At 49.2% G+C, this 21,861-nt stretch overlaps 1 protein-coding gene across 3 annotated transcripts in view; it reads right to left on the bottom strand.

The window, feature by feature from the left end:
• The window catches only part of SLC41A3 (solute carrier family 41, member 3), a 97,475-nt gene that overhangs the window by 2,792 nt on the left and 72,822 nt on the right, over positions 1 to 21,861 (bottom strand). For all 3 annotated transcript variants that reach the window (XM_011971525.1, XM_011971523.1, XM_011971524.1), the window contains 6 exons: positions 18,136 to 18,280; positions 14,571 to 14,717; positions 8,867 to 9,011; positions 7,630 to 7,709; positions 4,747 to 4,881; positions 586 to 734 (listed from right to left, as the gene is read on the bottom strand). In XM_011971525.1, coding sequence (XP_011826915.1) covers positions 586 to 734; positions 4,747 to 4,881; positions 7,630 to 7,709; positions 8,867 to 9,011; positions 14,571 to 14,717; positions 18,136 to 18,280 — 801 coding nt within the window. The remainder of the gene's footprint in view (positions 1 to 585; positions 735 to 4,746; positions 4,882 to 7,629; positions 7,710 to 8,866; positions 9,012 to 14,570; positions 14,718 to 18,135; positions 18,281 to 21,861) is intronic.

Below are 21,861 nucleotides of genomic sequence, written 5' to 3'. Positions count from 1 at the left end.
TGTGTGGTGTGGAGTGTGTGGTGTGGAGCGTGTGGGGTACAGTGTGTGGTGTGGAGTGTGTGGTGTGGAATGTGTGGTGTGGATCGTGTGGGGTACAGTGTGTGGTGTGGAGTGTATGGGATGTGCTGTGTGGTATGGAGTGTGTGTGGTGAGTTTGTGGTGTGGTGTGGAATGTGTGGGATGTGCTGTGTGGTGTGGAGTGTGTGGTGTGGAGTGTGTGGTGTGGAATGTGTGGTGTGGAGTGTGTGGTGTGGAATGTGTGGTGTGGAGCGTGTGGGGTACAGTGTGTGGTGTGGAGTGTATAGGATGTGCTGTGTGGTATGGAGTGTGTGGTGAGTTTGTGGTGTGGTGTGGAATGTGTGCGATGCGCTGTGTGGTGTGGAGTGTGTGGTATGCAGCATGTGGTGTGCCGTGTGGAGTGGCCTCTGTATCTGACAAGTTGACTCAACTCCTGGAAGATAGGGACTGTGCCCTACATGTCCAGCCACCCCTACCCGCCTCCTTCAGCCTCTCACTCAGACAGAAGATTCAAGGCTGCTGGCTGACTACCCAGCTGTGCACCTCTGCTGCTGCAGTCAGGCTTACCTGGATCAGGCCTGCCAGCAGGTAGAGCACCACAAAGGTCTGGCTGTTTATGACTGACTGACCCTGCACCAGGTAGATGATGTAGAAGAAAATCAGATGGCCTGGGACCACCAGCAAGAGCAGGACTCGAGCTGACATGGAATTGATTTCTGAAAGAAACAGAACCAAGGTCATGTGACCTGAAGCGAGGCCACTTTGGCATGTGACAGTCCTCAGTGAGGCATCCACACTCACTCATCCATTTGTTCCCAAGTGTTCAGTGGACACCTACTCTGTGGCAAGCATGTTCTGGCAGATGGGGATACAGTCTGTCCCCTTCCCTCGTGGAGCTGATATTTTAGAGAAGAGAAACAAGAATCAAGTAAGCAGAAATAAAAAGGAGCAAGAAAGGCTACTTCAAATTCTGGCAAGTAGTTTGAAGAAAGTAAGGGTAAAAAGAAGGGCAAAAAGCAGGAAGTGTGTATCAGTGGGGATGAGCTCCTGCAGATATTTCAGCTGGGATTTGAATTTGGCAGGGAGGAGTTTGAGCAGACAAGAGCGAACATGCAAGGGGCTTAAGGAGGAAAAGAGCTTTGGGTGCGGTGCTCCACTCAATGCAGTGCTGGTGATCTGCGGAGGGCAGTCGGCTCAAAAGGGGACCTCGGGCAGCCCCTTCTTCACAGCAGCCTCTGTGGCCTGTCAGCACACCTGCAATGTGCCAGTGAGCCCCGGGTTTCCTTTAGATTCCCATGCTCTGAGTGTGAGACTTTACAGTAAGTGTGATTGACCCTGGCCCTACCACAAACACTTTCAAAAATTCTAACATGAATATGATTGATTTCTCAAATGGAAATAGAGTTCTAATGTAAAGTAGGTCTCCATTTGCCTCTGAGTTAATATATGTATTTCACCAAAATAATAAAGAAAAGGAGAAAAAAGGTCATATGTAGCTCAAAGCTAGTGCAGAGGAGCAACAACATCTATTCATGATGAGAAATCAGACAAGGAATAAAAGTATTATTTAAAAAAATGTCAAAAAGGAGCAAAAGGATTGGAAGAAGCTACTACTGGAAGTTGGTATGAGAACTCAAGAAAATCTATAGGAAAACCATGTAAACAATAAGAATTCAATAAAATGTTGAGGTGCACTAACACAGAAAATAACAGCTTTTCTATATTCAAACGACAAGTTAGAAATATAACAGGGAGTTTGACTTCTGAACAAATAGGGAAGACATATTTCATCCTGTTTCTCCCATTAAGTACAACTGAAAGCCCTGAATACTGCATATAAAACAAACGTAAGCAGATTCTGAAAGGCTGGCTGGGGACCTTGGGCTGCAATGAACAACCTGGTCATGAGTCCCCTAAATTGTCCTTTTTCTCTTTCTTTATTTGTCTCACATATCCAAGACTGAGTCCTGGCCTTAGCCATCAAGAAATGCAGATACAAATAGACAAAAAAAAACCTCCATAGGCTGGGTGCAGTGGCTCATGCCGGTAATCCCAACACTTTGGGAGGTCAAGGCAGGCAATCACTTGAGGTCAGGAGTTCAAGACCAGCCTGGCCAACATGGTGAAACCCTCTCTCTGCTAAAAATACAAAATTAGTTGGGTATGGTGGTGCACGCCTATAATCTCAGCTACTCGGGAGGCCGAGGCAGGAGAATCACTTGAACCAGGGAGGTAGAGGTTGCAGTGAGCCAAGATTATGCCACTGCACTCCAGCCTGGGCGACAGAGTGAGACCCCATCTCAAAAAAAGAGACTCCATAGAAGTCTGATCTTTTTTGTCAAAGGCCAGGAAAGGGGAAGCCCGGCAAAACAAACAACTTTCAGATAGTAATTACTCTACTCCAACAGACACCACAGGAAAAACTGTAGCCCTGACCTCGTCAGGAAAGGCCTGGTGGGACCACCATCATCTCCTGTGGCTGGCAGGGTGAGATTCAGAACTTTCATCTCTACCCAGTGCTGATGGGGCCCCCACCTTGTCAGTGAAGCCATGTGGGGAGCAACAACAAGGCATCTCTCCCCGCCCCAGCCAGGGTGATCTCAGAGGAGGCCTAGTGAGGAACCTAGATTGCACTGTGCCCAGCAATAACAAGGTGCTCCTCTTTTCCCAGGATAACAATAGAGGCTGAGTGGGGAACCCAGCCTTCCATCCCCACCTGGGCAGCAGTCTGTCCCTTCTCCCCAGTGGTACAGTGTCAAAGGAGGCCAGCTAAGTACAGATTCAAATATGATCCAAAGTCTTGTCACATAATACCCAAAATGTGTGGATTCAAGTGAAAATCACTCATCTTGCCAAGAGCCAGAAAAATCTCAACCTGGATGAGAAAAGACAATCAACAGACAGCAGAGTGAGATGACACAGATGTCAGCATCACATGAAAGCCGTTCTAATGAAGCCACTACAACAATGCTTCATCATGCAATCACAAACACACCTGAAACAAACAAAAAAATAGAAAGTATAAGCAAAGAAATAGAAAGTCTCAGAAAAGAAAAAGAAGATAGAAAGAAGAACCAAATGGAAATGTTAAAACTAAACATGGCTGGGCGCAGTGGCTCATGCCTGTAATCCCAGCACTTTGGGAGGCTGAGACGGGTGGATCACGAGGTCAGGAGATCGAGACCATCCTGGCTAACACGGTGAAACTCCGTCTCTACTAAAAATACAAAAAATTAGCTGGGCGTGGTGGTGGGCGCCTGTAGTCCCAGCTGCTCGGGAGGCTGAGGCAGGAGAATGGCATGAACCTGGGAGGCGGAGCTTGCAGTGAGCTGATATCTCGCCACTGCACTCCAGCCTGGGTGACAGAGCGAGACTCCGTCTCAAAAAAAAAAAAAATTAACACATATAATACCCCCAAAAGTCCCAAACAACTCAGTGAATAGGCTCAATAGCAGAATGGAGAGGGCAGGAGAAAAAAGATCAGTCAACTTGGAGAAAAAAGTGATAGAAATGAGCCAATCTAAACAAGGAGAGTAATAGACTTTGCAAAAACCAAAGAGAGTCTCAGGGACTTGTGGGGCTGTAACAGAGGATCTAACATTCATGTCACCAGAATATCAAAAAGAAGGAGAGTGCAGCTGAAAAGTGATGGCTTAAATTTTCCGATTTGACAAACGATATAAATCCATGTGTTCAAGGAGCCTAGCAAACCCCAAATAGGATAAACCCCAAGAAGTCCATACCAATACATATCATAATGCAACTCCTAGAAACTAAGGACAAGGTCTTGAAATATGCAAGAGAGAAATGGCACCATACCTATACAGCAAAACACATTGAAATGGCAGATTTCTCATCACAAGTCATGGAATCAGAAGGAAGCGACACATTTTTCAAGTGTTTGAAAACAACTATCAACACCAAATTTTATAACCAGTGAAAATATCCTTCAGAAACGTGCCAGCAGCCAACCCAAAAGACAGCTAAAGGTAGTTCTTAAAACAGAAAGGAAATCCAAAACTATAACAGGAAAAAAGATCCAATTTTTCAAAGCCAACAAAAAAATATAACATCTCCAAAAGCTTCCAGTGGTTCTGAGTAGAATCTAGGCTCCGTCCTCAAGGCCCTGTCTGATCACCTCCTTCTGGCCTCTCTGGCCTCAGCATCCTTCATCCCCTCCTGTCCATTCAGCTCAGGCCACATTGGCCCTTCAGTTGTTCAGGCTTGCCATATTCTTCCCTGCCTTTGGGCCTTTGCTAGACTGCACCCACTGCCCTGAAAGCCCCTTCTTCTCTGGCCCTCCTCCTCCCAACAACACCCACTTGTCCTCAGGGAGGAGCTTCCCTATCCCAAATGTATCTCTTCTAATTCTTTTTCACTGCAGTCTGCACTTTTGCTGCTCAGTACCCACCACAGTTTGTAATTACGAGCTCACTTGTGTTTATCTGCCCTTCTATACTGTGTACTCCAAGGGCAAGAAATCAGCTCTCCCTGTTTCACCACTAACCTGACACCTAGTGCCCAGTAGACATTCAATAAATAATTGAATGAACGAATGAAGGAAAGGCAGAGCCAGGGAGTCTCATTTCTGGGGTCCTGAAGGTGATGTGTGCCGAGATCAGCCCTGGCTTCAGGCATCCATTGCTACAAACACCAGATTCCAATGACACAGATGTTTTCTTGTTTAAAGAAATGGCTATGATGGCCTCTGAAAGACATGACACCCACCTGATGTGCAGAAAGTAGAACAAGGGTTGGGCCAAAATTTCTTCATCTGGAGAGGCAGGACGCCAGGTGCGCTCCACATGTGCAAGTAGGTTGAGATTCGGCTGGTCTGAATGGCCACCAGATTGCCACCAACACCTACGAGAAGAAAAGGAATCTGTTTTTCCTTTCTTTACACCAGTCTCTAAGTTGTATCCCTTATTTTAAGTTCCCTCCCTCCAGGAAGCCTTCTTTGGTTAATTCAGTATTTCATTATCTTTTCATTTCCTCCCACTTGACCACAGATCTTGTTTGGTAGCACATCAGGGTGGCCCAGAGCTTGTGAGAGAGGTATCCAGGGAGTAACTGCATCACCTTGACTGCTGGCATCTCTTAAGGTGAAGGGAGTGTGGCTATAAAGGAGGTTCTCAATAAATATTTGTTGGCTGGAGTGAGGATAGGGAGGGGATCCAGGGACAAAGTGAGGATGAGGGGAGAGTGGACAGAAAGGTCTGAGCACAGCATGATAAGGCAGTCTGGGTAAGTCAGACTTCAAGGCCACAGGCATTGACAGGAACCAGACTACAGGCTGGAATATCTGAGAAAATGAAAGTGATTTTTTTTTTTTTTTCTCACTCAAGGTGGGAAGGAGAGGAGAGGAATGAAAACAGTGGATAAGAATGAGAGGGGGCCGGGCAGGGTGGCTCACGCCTATAATCCTAGCACTTTTGGAGGCTGAGGCGGGCATATCATTTGAGGTCTGGAGTTCGAGAACAGCCTGACCAACATGGTGAAACTCTGTCTCTACTAAAAAATACAAAAAAAAATTAGCTGGGTGTGGTGGTGCACACCTGTAATCCTAGCTACTCAGGAGGCTAAGGCAGGAGAATCGCTTGAACCTGGGAGTCAGAGGTTGCATTGAGCCGAGATTGCACCACTGCACTCCAGCCTGAGTGAGAGAGCGAGACTCTGTCTCAAAAAAAAAAAAAAAAAAAAAAAAAAAAGAATGAGAGGGAAGGTGAGGGGAGGAGAGAGATGATCACAGGTGGCAAAGCAAGCGTGCAGCAGGAGACGTGCCTGGGACACCTCTCATGGCTGTGTGGCCTGACAGCTTTGAAGAAAAGACGTTGTCTGTTGCATGATTTCAATTTGTGGTGCTATGTGAGCCCCTCTGTGGGAGCTCAGTTGTTAGTGCAGACTCCCACATTCACAGATGCTTTGGGTGTATGCCCAGAACAAGTGGCTTTAGGGGAAACAGGATGAGCGAGCTCATGTGTAGATTGACAGGGCATAGAACACAGAACCCTAGAGGCAGAGTCATGATGCCCAGAAAACCATGAGCACATGCGGTCTCTGGAAACACCAGGGCTTCCTGCTGAGGCTCCGGGATCCCACGGGGTATGCAAAAGGTTTCAGGCTCAGCCAGGGCCAGATGGCCCAGCTGACAAAGGCCACGCTGAGCACTCCTTCTGTGGGGGCAGATGCGGGGATGGGCTGATGGAAGGTGGGGATTCCCCCATCCTACTTCCTCAGCGCCATGGAGCACTCTCCCTAGCTGGGCCAGGTGTGCACCAGTGGGTAACCTCTGGGGCAGAGGCCAACCATGTAGGCTGCTCTAAAGGATGCAAACAATTGTCTTCAGGTACAGGACTGCTGCGATCTATTCTGCTTGGCCCATACATAATTTTAAAAAGAAAAAAAATCTCAAATTAATTGGTACTGTTTACTAGACCCTTAATACAGATTCCCAGCTTCTCTTCCCAAGTCAACTCTGGCAAGTCTGGATCTACCCTCTCCCGAGGCAACTACTGGCTGGAGCTGGACAGGCACCATGCTGTTCATATGAGAGATGCATTCTGCAGCTTGCCCCCGCTATTCCTCACTGTGTAGCTGCCGGGCCTGCATAATTCATGCAGACTGTTTGAGTGGCCACTGAAGGCATCCCAGTTGGTGACTCATCCCAAAAAATCAGCCTTCTGTTGCTGTCCTTACTCACAATGTGAAGGCACTTTGGCACTGTTGGGGTGAGGACATGCTGAGTGGCTCACTGACATGCAAGGAACAAAGACATGGTCCCCTAAGGGAGCAAGGGAGGAGGGACACTGGACACACAGGGGCTGCCTAAGAGCCTCTGAAGGCTGTTTCTTCAGTCCCTGCAGGCCAGGGCCTGGGGGCTAAACTGGACAAATTATGTTTTGTTCTTCTCCTAACTGATCACTTCCATTTACAGAAACTTATCAGACACCAGACACCAAACTAAGCTTTGGTTAAAAGAGGGGTCATCCACACAAACCCCACAGGATGTAGGCCTAGGAGGTGAGTATGTGCAGAGAGCCAGGTGTCAGACAACAGGGAAGGGGAGATCAAGGCAGCTGGGAAGCACAGTCCTGGATCTGTCTCAGGGACTGCTGCAGTGCCCAGAGTGTAAGCCTGGTATTTGTTACAGTCCGAACTTTTAAGAAGAAATCCAGATTTTTAAGTGTAAATATTTGAGTTCTGATGTCAGCAATGAATCCAAAGAGAAAAAAAAAAAAAAAAGAAAAGTCACAAGAGCCAGCGCCCTGGTTCTGAAAGCCATGCTCAATCAGCAGGTACCATCGAGGCCGGAGTTTGACTCAGTGCCGGCAAAGCCTGGAATTTGGTTCTGTCAGAAGAGCTCATGTTTGGGGGCTGCCTATGAGGAGCTGGGTCTGAGCTGCTGCGAGCAGTGGGGGGGCTTCCTTCCCAGGCTTCTTCCATCTGAGAAGACCTGCTCCGGCATCCCTGTAAGGCAGCAGTCTGTCCACGGCTCAGCTGCCCAACTGCCTGTGCGGGGCTGGTGCTGCCCGAGGTCTGCTGTTCAGGTCCAACCCGATCCTGGGGGCCAACCCAGCCCAGGGACCACATGGGAATCCCTCAAATACCTACCACATATGATGGGGGTAAATACCGCCATGCCTTTGTACTGCTGTTTAGAAACGGTTTTGCTCAAGATGAGTCCTCCAAAACTGGGGAAATAGCAGACAGCAGTCAAGTTATCAGAGTTTACACTTACAATGGCCCTGAAACCCTCCACACAAATCACCCTCTCAGCCTGGCTTCCCACTCTTGGTGGACACTCTCCTCTCCCCTACACAAAATATCTGCTGCAGCCAAGCTGGTCTCCCCAGCATCCTCTGCACCCTGCTCATGCTTTTCCATCTCCACTTTGAATCTCAACCATTGCAGAAGGCCATCCAAGAACACCCACTTATTGCAAAACAAACAAATGCCTTTTCAAGGGCACACAGCTGGCTGGGCTGTCCCAAGACTCCGGAACCATGGCTGAGATACTCTTTAGCAGAAAACAGAAACTGCAGGAGGATCACCTCATGCCCGCCCCGTGTTCTCAGAAAATGTTGCAGCCAGAAATTGCTCCCACTGGCCACTGTAATTTAGCAAAAGCTTTCCCACCCCTTGGAACTTCTTAGACCCCTGGAGAAGCTAGGTCAATCTGTAAAAGGAGCCCAGGAGCCTCCAGGAAGCCAGGATACCTACTCCATCACCTCTTCTCCCCAAGACACAAAGTTGGAAAAACCCATCAGAATGGACTGGGGTGGCCCCCCTCAAGGTCGACTCCCAGGAAATGGGCCTTGAGAGGGAGCTGGAGGGTGGTGGACCTGGGCTCAGCTGAAGGTTCTAAGGCTCTGGAGGGGAGCTAACCCCACAGCTGTCTAGCTCCCACCAGTAGCCACGTGTGGCCAGTGACCAGGAGGACGAATAAGTCAGCAGATGTGGCCTTGACGCCGAGGTGGGGGACCTGCCACCTAAGCAGGAGTCTGGGCCAGCAAAGCTCTGGTGGCCATGGCCTGAAAGCCACTGTCTCCCCTGGGGCTCCAATCCACTCATGGGGTGGCCCTGGCTGTGGCTCTTCCTGGGTCCCTGGTGCTCTGGCAAATGTAAACAGGGCAGCCTCTCTTAGAACCGACAAGGCCCAGGGTTCTCAGTGAAAGGGAGAGAAGAAAGTAAAAAGGTATGATTCAATCAGCAATGGGAGTTACTGAAAGAGCCCACAGCTACATTTCACTCCATCCCGGACCCCCAAGGCAGTGAGTGTCACACTGGCTCTAGGGGCCTTCATGGCTGAGAGAAGGAAGAGGGGGTCATGGCCCTGGCTCCTGCTCACCTGCTGATGACCATGGCCAGGATGATTGGGAACCAGCCAAACTTCAGGATCTTCACGATGGGTGGGCTCTGCTTGGCAATGAGGACCCACACTGGGGTCAGAGCCGCAAAGCCGAGGCAGACCAGCGGCGTCAGATACCGATTATCTGAAAGGAGAACAGGGACACACGCGGCTCGTATGGCCAAGGCCAGCACGCACAGGCTGGGCCTGGGTTTCACAAGAGGTGGGTGAGGACGCTCCTGTCCTCATCAGTTGAGGGGGAACTGCCTTGCCATACTTTTCAAAGAACTTTCACCATCCCAAGAAGTGACTGGAAAAGCTCCTCTCTGTTCTCCACTCCTGCCACATTCAACTCCACTTCTCTGGCAAACTTGCTATTTTCCCCACATAAAGTACCCTGTTCTGCCTCCTCCCACCCTGATGCTACTGTCATAAATAAATAGAAGTACAATGTATGGAACGCACCATGAGCCAGCACTATGCTCAGTACTTCATGTGCACAATCTCATCTCACCTTCTCGACAGGTAGCAGGAGGAAGCAAACATGCAAAAAAGGGTGGCTGCCTAGACAGCAAGCAGCCCCGTAAGGGCTATGTATGGCCTGGGTCTATGGAACGCCAGGGCTGGCTATGGGATGCCACCCATGGTCCTGGCTAAGGCCAGTCCCAGGCAACTACACGGGTCACCAGCCAGGTAGCTACTCGCGTCCCCGTCTCATCTTCTCCACTGGCAAGAGGCCAGGGAAGACTGGCCAGGTGCTGGAGCAGTCACTGCTGCAGGGGCCCAGGATGAGCCTGACACACTCGGGCTCCTCATGCATTCATTCCTCCCTTTCTGTGTTGTGCTCCGTGTGAGGGTCCCCTTCCACAAGTGACAGAACAAGACACCAGTGTTCTCTAGAGTGGTCCTCTCACACTCAGTCCCACCCTCCGGAGGGCAGGCTCACCTGCTAAGGGGGCCCAACATTCAGGGGTGCCCGGCATGGGTCTGTGTCTCATGCACTCCCTCTCTGGTGGTGTTATCAGGAATATCCCCTCCTTCCTTCTCTGCACTAAAGGGTCATGGCCCATTCCTCTGCCTCAGGTGCCCCAGACTGGCTACAGACAAGGTACTTTATGGTAGGAGGGCGTGGCTTCTGCAGGAGGTATAAGTCAGGCCCAGCCAGCTCTAACCAGGTCTCCTGCCCTCTGGGAAACAGCAGCCTGCAGAAGCATCACCTTATAGGATGCTTTTGAATCCAGTCTGAGTTTTCAGATAGCTACTCACAAGCACCCCCAGGGCCTGCCTCATGCTCTCCCAGCACACCTCCCCAGTGTGCAATGCCAATTCCCAACTACACCCAGCAAGTGCCACAGTCAGCTGCTTACACCTCAGTGGGTCAAGACTTATCTAATACAGGCCAGTCCCAGTGACTCCTGAATGTAGCAGAGAGAAGGTCACAGTTTCACTGGAGAGAGGGATGCTCCAACAGTGATTTTGTGTCTAAATCATAAGTCGTGTGAAAACGAGCATACCGTACAGTGTGGGGCAGAGGGAAAGGTTCATGTGATGCCTGAACTCTCACTTATTTTGCAAATCCAACTCAAATAACCCACACACAAACCTTCTTGTTTTAAGTTCAGTTTAGCTTAAAAGTAAAATTAGGTCATCTTATTTCTTAACAGATCTCCATCACCACTTAACTAAACTTGGCGAATCTTCCTGGTGATTAAACATGACTGCTGGCAGGCAACACCAGGATGGCAAGGAGACGGTCACAAAGCTGGGACAGAAAGGGTCCCAGTGCCAATACCCTCTAAATCACAGCTGTTTATTTGTCTGCTTCAGTTGCCAACAGGTAAAGATGGGATGCTTTCCCAAATCCCTGGGCCCACATTCCCATGGGGAGTGATAAATTGTAGCTTTGCTGAGGTTCTTCCCTTTGGGCACTTCCTCAACAACTGTCACTGCGTGCCCACTGCCCTCCAATCCTGTGAGGACACATCAGTGTGGCCGACTAGCCTCAGGCCCCACTCAACCTCCTAGTACACTTCTGCCCTAAAGGTAGAAGTTAACAACCCATATAAATGCAGGCTTCAGTTGCTCATCCTTCCTAACATGGTTTGGAGAGCTTGAAGCACTTTCCTGAGCACTCCTTGAACTTGGGGAATGACCTCAGGCTTTCCATCTGTAAAACAATTTTTGATTGTAATACAGCAGGGTCCTTCCTGTGGGAATAATGGCTGATTTGAAGGTCACAGTGTCTTAGTCAGTTTTGTTGCTTATAACAGAACACTCGAAACTGGGTAATCCCTAAAGCAAAGGAATTTGCTCTTACAGTTATACCGGCTGAGAAGTCCAAGGTCGAGAGGCTGCCTCTGGTGAGGGCCTTCTTGCTGGCGCGGACTCTGCAGAGTCCGGAGGTGGCGCAAGGCACCACGTGGGGAGGGAACTGAGCAGGCAGCTTCTGTGCTCTTCCTCTTTTTCAAAGCTACCAGTCCCACTCCTGTGGCAACTCATTAATCCATTAATCCATTAATCCATTAATCTATGACTGGATTAATTCATTCATGAGGGCAGAGCCCTTATGACCCAATCACCTCTTAAAGGCCCCACTTTTCAATACCACCACAGTGGGGATCAACACGTGAAACTGAGGGAACTCATTCAAACCACAGCATTCCACTCCTGGTCCCCCAAATTCATGGCATTCTCACATGCAAAATACATTCATTCCATCCCCATAGCCCCAAAGTCTTAAATTATGCCAGCATTAACTCAAAAGCCCAAAGTTCAGAGTCTCACATGTGAGCCTATGAAATCAAAACAAGCTATCTGCTTCTAAGATACAATGGTGGTATGGGTATAAAGCAGACATTCCCATCCAAAAGGAAGAAATGGACAAAAAGACCAATAGGCCAAAACCTGAAAGCAGACACTGGGGCTTACGACTCCAGAGCTTTCTCCTCTGACTCCATGCCAGGCATCTTCTACACGCTGGTGTGGGGGTTGAGGCTCCCAGGCCCCTGACAGCCCCTTACCTCCAACCATGGCTGTGCTGTGCTCAGTTCACCCAGCTCTCCCAGGCTGAAGTCGCATACTAACAGCTCTGCAGTCCTGGGGTCTTGGTGGGAGTCCTGCTTCCATGGCTCCACCAGGTATTGTCCTGGTGGAACTCTCCGGAGCAGCTCTAATCCCACATTTCTGCTTGGCACTGCTCTAGTAGGGGAGCTCTGCAGTGGCTCCAGCCCTGAAACAAGTCTTTGTCTGGGCCCCCAGGCTTTGGACAAAATACTTCCAAAACTTGGTAGTGGCTACTAAGCTTCCAAGGCCCTTGCTCTCTGCAAGTCTGGACAACTAGCACCACATGGACCTAGGTTTATGACTTGTACCTTCTGGAGCGGCAGCATGAGCTGCACCCGAGCCATGTGAACCATGGCTGGGATGGCTAAGGAGCGCTGCGCTGGGATACAGGGAACAGAGTCCCTAGGTGGCCCTGGGCAGCAAGCTCATGCTCTGGGCCTGTCCCCTGAAACTACTCCGTCCTTCTAGGTTTCTGGGCTTGTGATGGGAGGGGGAGCCAAGAAAAATCTCTGAAATGCTTTTGGGCCGTTTCCCCCTTGTCTTGACTATCAGCTCCGGACTCCCTTTCAGCCATGCTAATCTCCTTAGAAACTGGTGGCTCAGTCACACCCTTGGATTCCTCTCCTGGAAACTCATTCTCTACCACATGGCCAGGCTAAAAATTTTCAAATTTTTCTGCCGTTTCCCTTTTCTCTAGGAGTTCACCAGGTAAACCAAAAATAAAATTCTAAGCTCCATCTCAACTATCTGAATGAACTTCCTCCTCAGCGAGGGCACTCTTAAAATGGAACCTGAAAGACTGGTTCAGGCCATGACGGGGAGTGGGGGTCAGGCATGCCTCATTATCCCTCTCTGGCATTTACATCAACACAGACTTTAAGTCTGATAAGAAGTATTTTATAATCTCTTCTCTCTGAAGCCTGCTACCTGAAGGCTTCCTCTGCAAATAAGAACTCTGTCTCCACAATCCTTTTTCTTAACACAGACATTCCTTTCTATTGATCTCAGGTCTTTAGATAAACTCAACCAATTGTCAAAATCAAGTGTGTTGTTTGCTTCTTTGTTTAGAGTTTTTATACCCCCTATCTTTACCTGGGCTTTCTGTGTCTTCCTTTTGTTCTTCCCCTGGGCGGGCCTTTATCTATGGCATGTGCAGTGGCCCTGCCAGCACTTGGGAGAGCTGCACGTGCAGTGTGTTTACTGAAGTGGTGCACATGCTCAGTAGGGGCAGCTCTCACAGGTCCAGCGCTCCAGAAGAAGGTCATATACCAGTTAAATTTCACCATCTTGCCCTTTCACTGCACATGCTTGAAACCCTATCGGGGATTATGGCTTGCTAACTCCAGGTGTCTTCTGTCTGTTCTAAGACTCCTGTAATTCCAGGCACCAGTCCTGGCCGCTTATTATCTTAGAGGGATGGTTTTATGCCTGCCTGTCTGTTGCTCAATGAGTACCAGACAGCTCTGGGGTTCCTCCCTTGTCCTGCTCATTATTTCAAGGGGACAGATTTATAATTCCCTTACCATAGCTTGACCACTGCCCAACACTCTTGAGGGCCCTCTCTCCTGCCTTGCTCATGTCTAACCACCTATTTTATGACTAACTTTAGAGTCTACCTGAGCCCAAGACTTAAGAACAGCTTAGTGGGAGCATAGATTCAAGTGCCCTGGATATATACTTCAATTAGTAGCAGTTACAAATGGGATTTTAAGGATAAAGGAAGAGGCTGTTCCTAAGTTGTTCACCAATAATTTACATTAAAATAACATAAGCTATGGATTGGCTATATTATTGTTCATTGTAACACAAATTCCAGGTACATGAAGATAATGGGGGAGGCAGTTAGGAACAAAATGCCTTTAAACAATTGCCCAGGTATGGATGTGGGGGGTATGACTAAAGCAAACACCACACTTGATTTTTCAAGTCGCCCACAACTCTCTTTCAAGTGTACTCTCTCTAATAAACTCTTGCTTTGCTTAAAATAAATTCTCTCTCCTGCTTTAAACCTTGCCTGTGTTTGAAATCTTTCCTTCCAGAACACAAAGAACTGAAATTGCTGCAAAGTTGCCATTCTGGAGTTTCTCCAGATAGCTGGACTCACCGCTGGTAACAATCTTCTCTGGATATTATTTAAGGTTGACATCAGTAACACCCTACTTCTCAGTATCAATTTTTTGCTTTAGTCTACTTGCTTATAGGGAATACCAGAAATTGGATAATTCATAAGGAAATTTCTTATGGTTGTGGAGGCTGAAGAACCCAAGGTCGAGGGGCTGCATCTGGTGAGGGCCTTCCTGCTGGTGGGGGCTCTGCAGTCCGGAGGTGGTGCAGGGCACCACATGGTGAGGGAACCGAGCGTGCAGTTCAGGTCTCACCTCCTCTTTTTATAAAGCCACCAGTCCCACTCCCATGACAACTCATTAATCCATTAATCCATTAATCCAATCACCTTTTGAAGGCCCCACCTTTCATTACTGCCAAGTTAGGGGTTAAGTTTCCAACACATGAAATGTGGGGGACACATTCAAGCAACAGCACATGGGCTGGATGCAAAAGTACCCTTCGGCCTCAGTGGTGACCTGTTCCAGGGCCCCTCCTCCATGGAGCCTTTGTGTCTACAGAAGAAGACACTCCTTACCTTTGTGTCTGTAAAAGAAGCTGCTAACCAAAGCCAGAATGGACAGTGTGATGAGGTCTCCCAGGCTGGCTGCAATGGGCGTGGCAATGTTGTCTGGGTTGACCCCAAGCTTTCGAGCACCAATCACTATACAGATCATCAGCACCCCTGCAGAGAGAGAGAAAGAGCAAACTCAAATCCCAGGGAGACAGATGGCTCTGAGCAGGCACAGCAGCACAGGATGGGGGCACTGAGTCGGGAATGGCAGATGGCAGGGAGGCTCTCATTAACTTGCCTCCCTCCACCAAGGCCTTGACGTGAAGCCAGGCTGCCTTGACTTTCAGAGCTTCCCACTACACTGGAGGCCTGAGAAGGCTGGGAGAGTTGGACTCCACTTTGTGACCTGTGCACTTGATGCTAAGGAGTGACCTGTGGCTCCCGAGCTCCCAAATCACCAGGAACCACAGAGACAGGCAGCCCACAGCCCCATGCTGCATGGAAGCTGCTCCAAAGATGCTCGGAGCAACAGGTCCCCTGGGGGTGAGCTCATGGCCTCCTGTGTTTACTGGCATCCTCTGAGAAGCAGACACCAAGATGGAATCAGCTGGGTAAGAGGTTCATTAGGGACTAGGCCTGTGAGGGAAGACGGGGAGGGCGGCAGGGAGCTGGGAGCACTGACAGACATCGACACAGGCAGGGCGCAGGGGAGGGAGGCAGGGAAGGTGGGGGTACATCTGAGACTGCACTGCATTTCTAGGTGCACTCAGCCAGGCTGTCAGAGGCACACTCGGAGGGCCCTGTGTCTCCCAGGAACAGTCCCGTGCTGGGAGCTTGGCGGTGCTGTCCGCGGTGCACTGGGAGGCACATGCAGTGGTGGCGGATTTCGGGGGGCAGTACTGAAGAGGTGAGGCTCACGTTTCCGTGGCCACCATGCCTCCGAAGTCCTCCTTCCTGTTCAGACTGTGCTCTGAAGGGGACTATCACACATGATCTCCTAGTCCCCATCCACAGCCTAGGACTTGACTCAACAGACTCTCACTTGGCTCTCTAAGAAGATACTCTGTGTTGTGGCTATTGGCATTTTAACACTTTACCCAGGATCTTGTAACTCTAAAAACAATTACAATCACCACCTGATGCCATCCTCAAGCTGCCACTACAAGCCGGTTTGTGCCTGGCCTGATCTTGTGAACAAGTCACAGCCCTGTGTCTCCTTCTGAATGCCAGATATAAGTGAATCCAAGTTTGCACGCTGAGTCAGCGAGCTGGGGACAATCTTGCAGGGACCATTTAAAGGAACACCAGTGGTTTGGGGACGCCTATTAAAAACCACTACCCTGAGGCTTGTGTGACAGCCTCTTCAACATTGCCTGGTGAGGTAACCGCAATGCTTCTGAACAGTCACGGACAATACAGATTTTGCTTATGTTGCTAAGCTTCATCCCATCTCCGGGGCCCCAGTTTCCCCTTCTGTAAAATGGGGAGCTGGAAATGGTATTCTCTATAAGCCCCTGCAAAGACAGGGCTGGCCTTCTGGACTGTTAGACTGTGTTGTTTTCAGGAGACTTTATGCTGAGGGTCTCCTGGACTCCTCTTCTCTGGAAAGTCTAGCACATTCATCCTGCCCTATCCGTGGACCAGGCTGGGTCATGGCATCCACCATCTGTCTATGCCTGTGCAGGCTGTGACTAGGAGCCAGCCTCAGGCAACACCCTGAGCAGGGACCTGTGGTTTGTAAACCTGCAGCCGGGCTTCGGCACAGTCCTCTTCTGGCCTACACCCTCCACGCTGGTTCCATGCACTGGCACAGGAATGGGGCTGATCAGCTACCTGGTAGGTAGGAATGAGAAACCTCAAATAGTCCACATGGGTAACCTACAGCAAGCTGAGCCCAGAGGGTACTGACTGAGCAAGCAGGTGGGGGAATAGATGTATAAACACAGGTTCAATTATGAAGTTATCAACTTTTCCTTCTTTCATTGCACCAAAGCAAGACATGTGGTCTGCAAGATTCACACAGATACATGACCCAGGAGAGAGCTGGAGGAGAGTCCATTCATTCAGCTAACATCTGCAAGCTGGTTATAAGCCTGGCCCTGGTTTAAGTGATGACAATAACCAAAAGGCTCTGTTTCCATCAGTGGAAATGCCTGTTGGGTACGGGGAGAGACAGTACACAAGTGTATGAACACATCATTTGAGGTGAGGTGAGTAAAACAGGACACTAACGTAAAGCACGGCTGGAACGAAGGTCACTTTAGTGTTCGTCAGAGGAAGCCTCAGGACAAAAGCGACATGTGGCACTCACTTTAGTGTCCTGTATATTCACAGCTTATTGTCTGCCCCTGAGCTACAATATAAAATCAAAACACATTTTGTTGACAGTATATCCCCCAGCACTACACGGTGCCAGGCACACAGCAGACACCCAGCAACAATTAATCACCAATGGACAACGATGCAGCGTGGCCAATGTGCGGTGACTGCTTTCCCCGCACGTGTGTGAGCCCCAAGGAAGGGGGTATGTCTGCCTGCATTTCTGTCTCACATGTGCTGCAGATACATGTTAAGCATCAGCTGTGTCTGGCATGAGAAAGGAGCAGCAGACAGCAGGCAGAAACTACTGGGTCCCCACTCTTGAGGAGTTGACACTTTAGCAGGGAGGTGAGGCAGAAAGATGATACAACAAGACAATCTGAGCTACACAAGCAGAGCCGGGGCACACGGGAAGGGGAGACAGGAGGTGGGTGCATGTGGGAGGGTGGTGCTGTGCACTCAACACTGCTATCCCCCCAACCCACACATTGAAATCCTCGCCCACAAGGTGATGGTGTTAGGAGGTGGGGCCTTTGGGAGTTGAAGTTATGAGGATGGGGGCCCCACGAATGAGATGAGGGCCCTTATGAAAGAGGCCCCAAAGAGCTCCCACCTCTCTCCACTGTGTGAGGACAGCGAGAAGGGCCAGCTGCAGCCTCAAAGGGAGCAGCCCTGAGGCCAGCCCCGTGGGTGCCCAACCTTGGGCTCCAGCCTGCAGCCCCGTGAGGAGTAAATGTCTGCTGCCACCAAGGTGCCGACTGGGGGCTCCGTCACAGCAGCCACAGTCTCCTCAGACAGGTCAGAAAGGCCTCTCTGAAGACATGAAATGGAAGCTCAAATCTGTGCCTCGCCCTCAGGACACCTGCAGCCTCCAGAGCCCATCACAGGCCTGTGTGGAAGGTCATGCTCAATAAGTGTTTAAAAACCAACAGGCTGACTGCGCAGATGAACAAGCCTGCTGTGTGCAGGTGTCAGGCCTTGGCATGGGAGTGTGACCTGCTGAAGAGATCTGCAGAGCAGGGACAGGTCTTTACATAGCAGAGAGCAGAGGCGAGTGGTGGCAGGAGCGGCACACACCCCTGCCTGGCACAAGGCGGGCCACGAAGACCCAGCTGGCTCGTCCCACCCCGCCAGTGAGACCCCTGAGCCCACCATCAGTCCCATTAGCGGTGGGATTCACACCCCAGAAACCGAAAACACAATGAACCCTGAGGCGGGACCTCAGAGGAGCAGGGGGCAGGTGGGAGCTCACAGCTGGGGCATGGCTCACCCAGGGCAAAGGCTGCAAGGAAGGCAGTGAGGACACTGCTGGCACACAGCAACTCCACCTTGGCAACATCCACTTCCTCTCGAGATACCACGCCCAACAGCAGTGCAGCCACAGCAGCCAAGAGCCCCACGACAGTGGCCTGCACCTGTAGGACAGAAATCAGAAGCATGAGCGGGGGGCCCCTGGGGCTACAGCCACACTCCCTGCCCTTCACACCTCACTCACTGCAAGGGGCCAGGTGCCACACGCTACTGCCTCCTTTCCCTTACCCTAAAATCTCACAGGCCCTCACCCCAGGAAAAATTACAACCACACCTCACACCTGCCTTGAACCGAACTCCCCTGAAACCATGCTGGCCACCTCTGCTCCCTTGCTGGGCACCGCCTTCAACAGCAGAATCTATTTTTCCACCCTCTGCTCAGGCTTTGGTCAGGGGCCACCTGGTCTCTTGCTGGCAACTCCACTCTCACTGGTCTGAGAAGAAGTGCTCTGCAACTCCCAGCAGCGCAGACAACACACCTCACTTGCCATGTGGTGCACCCCACAGCACACAGCAGCCACTTGGGAGGACTTCACACACTTTTGGTCTCTCCCTTGGCATCCTGCTCACACCCTCCCCTTCCAGGCTCTGTTCCCGTCTCCATCCTGCCGAGCACACACCACAGCCTGTGCCAGGAGCTGCCCTGATCTGGACATCAACACTGGCACCTCTAATCCAAAATGCTGACCTGGAAATGTTATTAAAGAAGGACACAGAAACAAAGAGCTCCACCATGTACAGAGAGAAGAGTGATATGGTTTGGCTCTGTATCCCCACCAAGCCACATGTTGAATTGTAACCTCCAATGTTGGAGATGGGGCCTAGCAGGAGGTAATTGGATCATAGGGGCAGTTTCTCATGGTTTAACATCACCGCCCCTCCTGTGCCCCGCCCCTTGGTGAAGTCATCAGTGATAGTGAGTTCTTATGAGTTCCAGTTGTTTAAAAGTGTGTAGCACCTCGCTCCTCTCTCTTGCTCCTTCTTTGGCCATGGGAAGTGCTGCTCCCCTTTGCATTCTCCCCATCCTTGGAAGTTTCCTGGGGCTTTTCCACAAGCTAAGCAGAAGCCAGCATCATGCTTCCATGCTGTACAGCCTGTGGAACTGTAAGCCAATTAAACCTCTTTTGTTTATAAATTACCCAGTCTCAGGTATTTCTTTATAGCACTGTGAGAACAGACTAACACAGAAAAGTGGTACTGAGGAGTAGGGCACTGTTATAAAGACACCTGAAAATATGGAAGCAACCTTGGAGCTAGGTAATGAGCAGAGGGTGGAAGAGTTTGGAGGGCTCAGAATAAGACAGGAAGATAAAGGAATGTTTGGAGCTTCCTCGAGACTTGTTAATTGTTGTTTGTGACCAAAATTCTGGTAATGATATGGACAGTGAAGGCCAGGCTGACGAGGTCTCAGATGGAGATGAGGATCTTTTTGGAAACTGAAGCAAAGGTTCCTTTTGTTATACTTTAGCAAAGAACTTGGCTGCATTATACCCCTGCCCTAGGGATCTGCGTAACTTTGAACTTGAGAATGATGACTTAGGGTATCTGGTGGAAGAAATTTTGAAGCAGCAAAACATTCAAGATGTGAACTGGCTGTTTCTAATAACCTATGCTCATATCCACGAGCAAAGAAATGATATAATGATGAAAAACTGGAATTTATATTAAAAGGGGAAGCAGAGAGTAAAAGTTTGGAAAATTTGCAGCCTGGCCATGTGGTAGAAAAAGCAAACCCACTTTCAGGGAAGAAATTCAAGCAGGTTGCAGCAATTTACATAAATAAAAAGGAGCCAAGTGCTAATAGCCAAGACAATGGGAAAAGGCCTGGAAGACATCTCAGAGACCTTATTGGCAGCCCCTCCCCTCACAGGCCCAGAGGCCTAGGAGGACATAATGGTTTCATGGGCCAGACCCAGGGCCCCTGCGGCCCTGCGCAGCCTCAGGACACTCCGTCCCACATCCCAGTCACTCAAATTCCAGTCATGGCTCAAAGGGGCCCAAATACAGTTCAGGCTGCTGTTTCAGAGGATGCAACCCATAAGCATTGGTGGCATCCACATGGTGTTATGCCTGTGGTTGCACAGAGTGCAAAGTTGAGGCTTTGGAGCCTCTGCCTAGATTTCAGAGGATGTATGGAAAAGGCTGGATGTCCAGGCAGAAGCCTGCTGCAGGGGCAGAGCCCCCCACACAGTTCTCACTGGGGCACTGCCTAGTGAAGCTGGGAGAAGAGGGTCACCATCCTCCAGACTCCAGAATGGTAGCTCCACCAGCATCTTGCCACCATCAGCCTGGAAAAGCTGCAGGCACTGAACACCAGCCCATGAGAGTAGCAGACAGGGCTGAACCCTGCAAAGCCCCAGAGGCAGAGCTGCCCAAGGCCTTGGGAGCCCACCCCTTGCACCAATGTGCCCTAGATGTGAGACATGGAGTCAAAGGAGGTTATTTGGGAGCTTTAAAATTTAATGACTGCCCCACTAAGTTTCAAACCTGCATGAGGCCTGTAACCCCTTCCTTTGGCTGATTTCTCCCCTTTGAAATGGAAGTATTTACCCAATACCTGTATCCCCCATTGTATCTTGAAAGTAATTAATTTGTCTTTGATATTACAGGCTCATAGTTAGAAGGCACTTGCCTTGTCTCAGATGAGACTTTGGCCTTTTGGGTTAATGCTGGAACGAACTAAGACTTTGGGTGACTATTAGGAAACCATGATTATATTTTGCAGTGTGAGAAGGGCATGATCTTTAGGGGGCCAGGGGTGAAATTATATAGTTTGTATTTGTTTCCCCACCAAATCTCATGTCAAATTATAATCCCCAATGTTGGAGGTGGAGCCAGATGGGAGGTGACTGGATCATGGGGGTGGTTTCTCATGGTGACCCCTTGGTGCTATCATCTACAATGAGTGAGTTCTGCTGAGATTTGCTTCTTTAAAAGTATGTGGCACTCCCCCACCACCGCTCTCTTGCTCATTCTCTGGCCACATGAAGAGCTGGCTTCCCTTCTGTCTCTCACCATAATTTTAAGTTTCCTGAGGACTCCTCAGAAGCTTCCTGTACAGCTTCCTGTACAGCCTGTGGAACCATAAGCCAATTAAACTTCTTTTCTTTATAAATTACTCAGTCTCAGATATTTCTTTATAGCAATGCAAAATGAACTAATACAAATAGCTAGTTTTTTAAAGCTAAAAAATGCTCCCCAAGTTAATCTATGTAATTCCAGTCAAAGTCCCAACAAGATCTTTCATGGCACAACTCATTTTAAATTTCACAAAAATGAGTAACTGTGCAAGAATAGCCAAGACAGCTTTGAGAAAGGTCAAAGAGGGAGTTGTGGCATATTCATGATCAATGTGTATTTTAAAACTGAAGGAATCAGAGCAGTGTGGTACTGACAGAAACAAACAGATCAGCAGGACAGAACAGAATCCAAGAATAGAATCATGAATATATGAATGTAATCATGTATATATAGTATGATAAAGGTGGCACTGCAAATCAGGATGGAATGGGTAAATATTAAACAGAGTAAGAAAAACTTATATATTACATATATAAATGTAATATATATTATACAGAATATATAATATATATTATATATGTTATATTTTAGGAAAATTCTAAATAAAATCTCAATATATGTATAGTATAAACCTTTTTATGCTTAAGCAATATATAAGTTATAT

This window comes from Mandrillus leucophaeus, unplaced genomic scaffold (assembly GCF_000951045.1).
Source record: "Mandrillus leucophaeus isolate KB7577 unplaced genomic scaffold, Mleu.le_1.0 Scaffold123, whole genome shotgun sequence".
Taxonomy (NCBI): Eukaryota; Metazoa; Chordata; class Mammalia; order Primates; family Cercopithecidae; genus Mandrillus; species Mandrillus leucophaeus.
The sequence above is the reverse complement of the archived record's forward strand: the minus strand, read 5'-3'. Positions and strand labels throughout refer to the sequence as shown.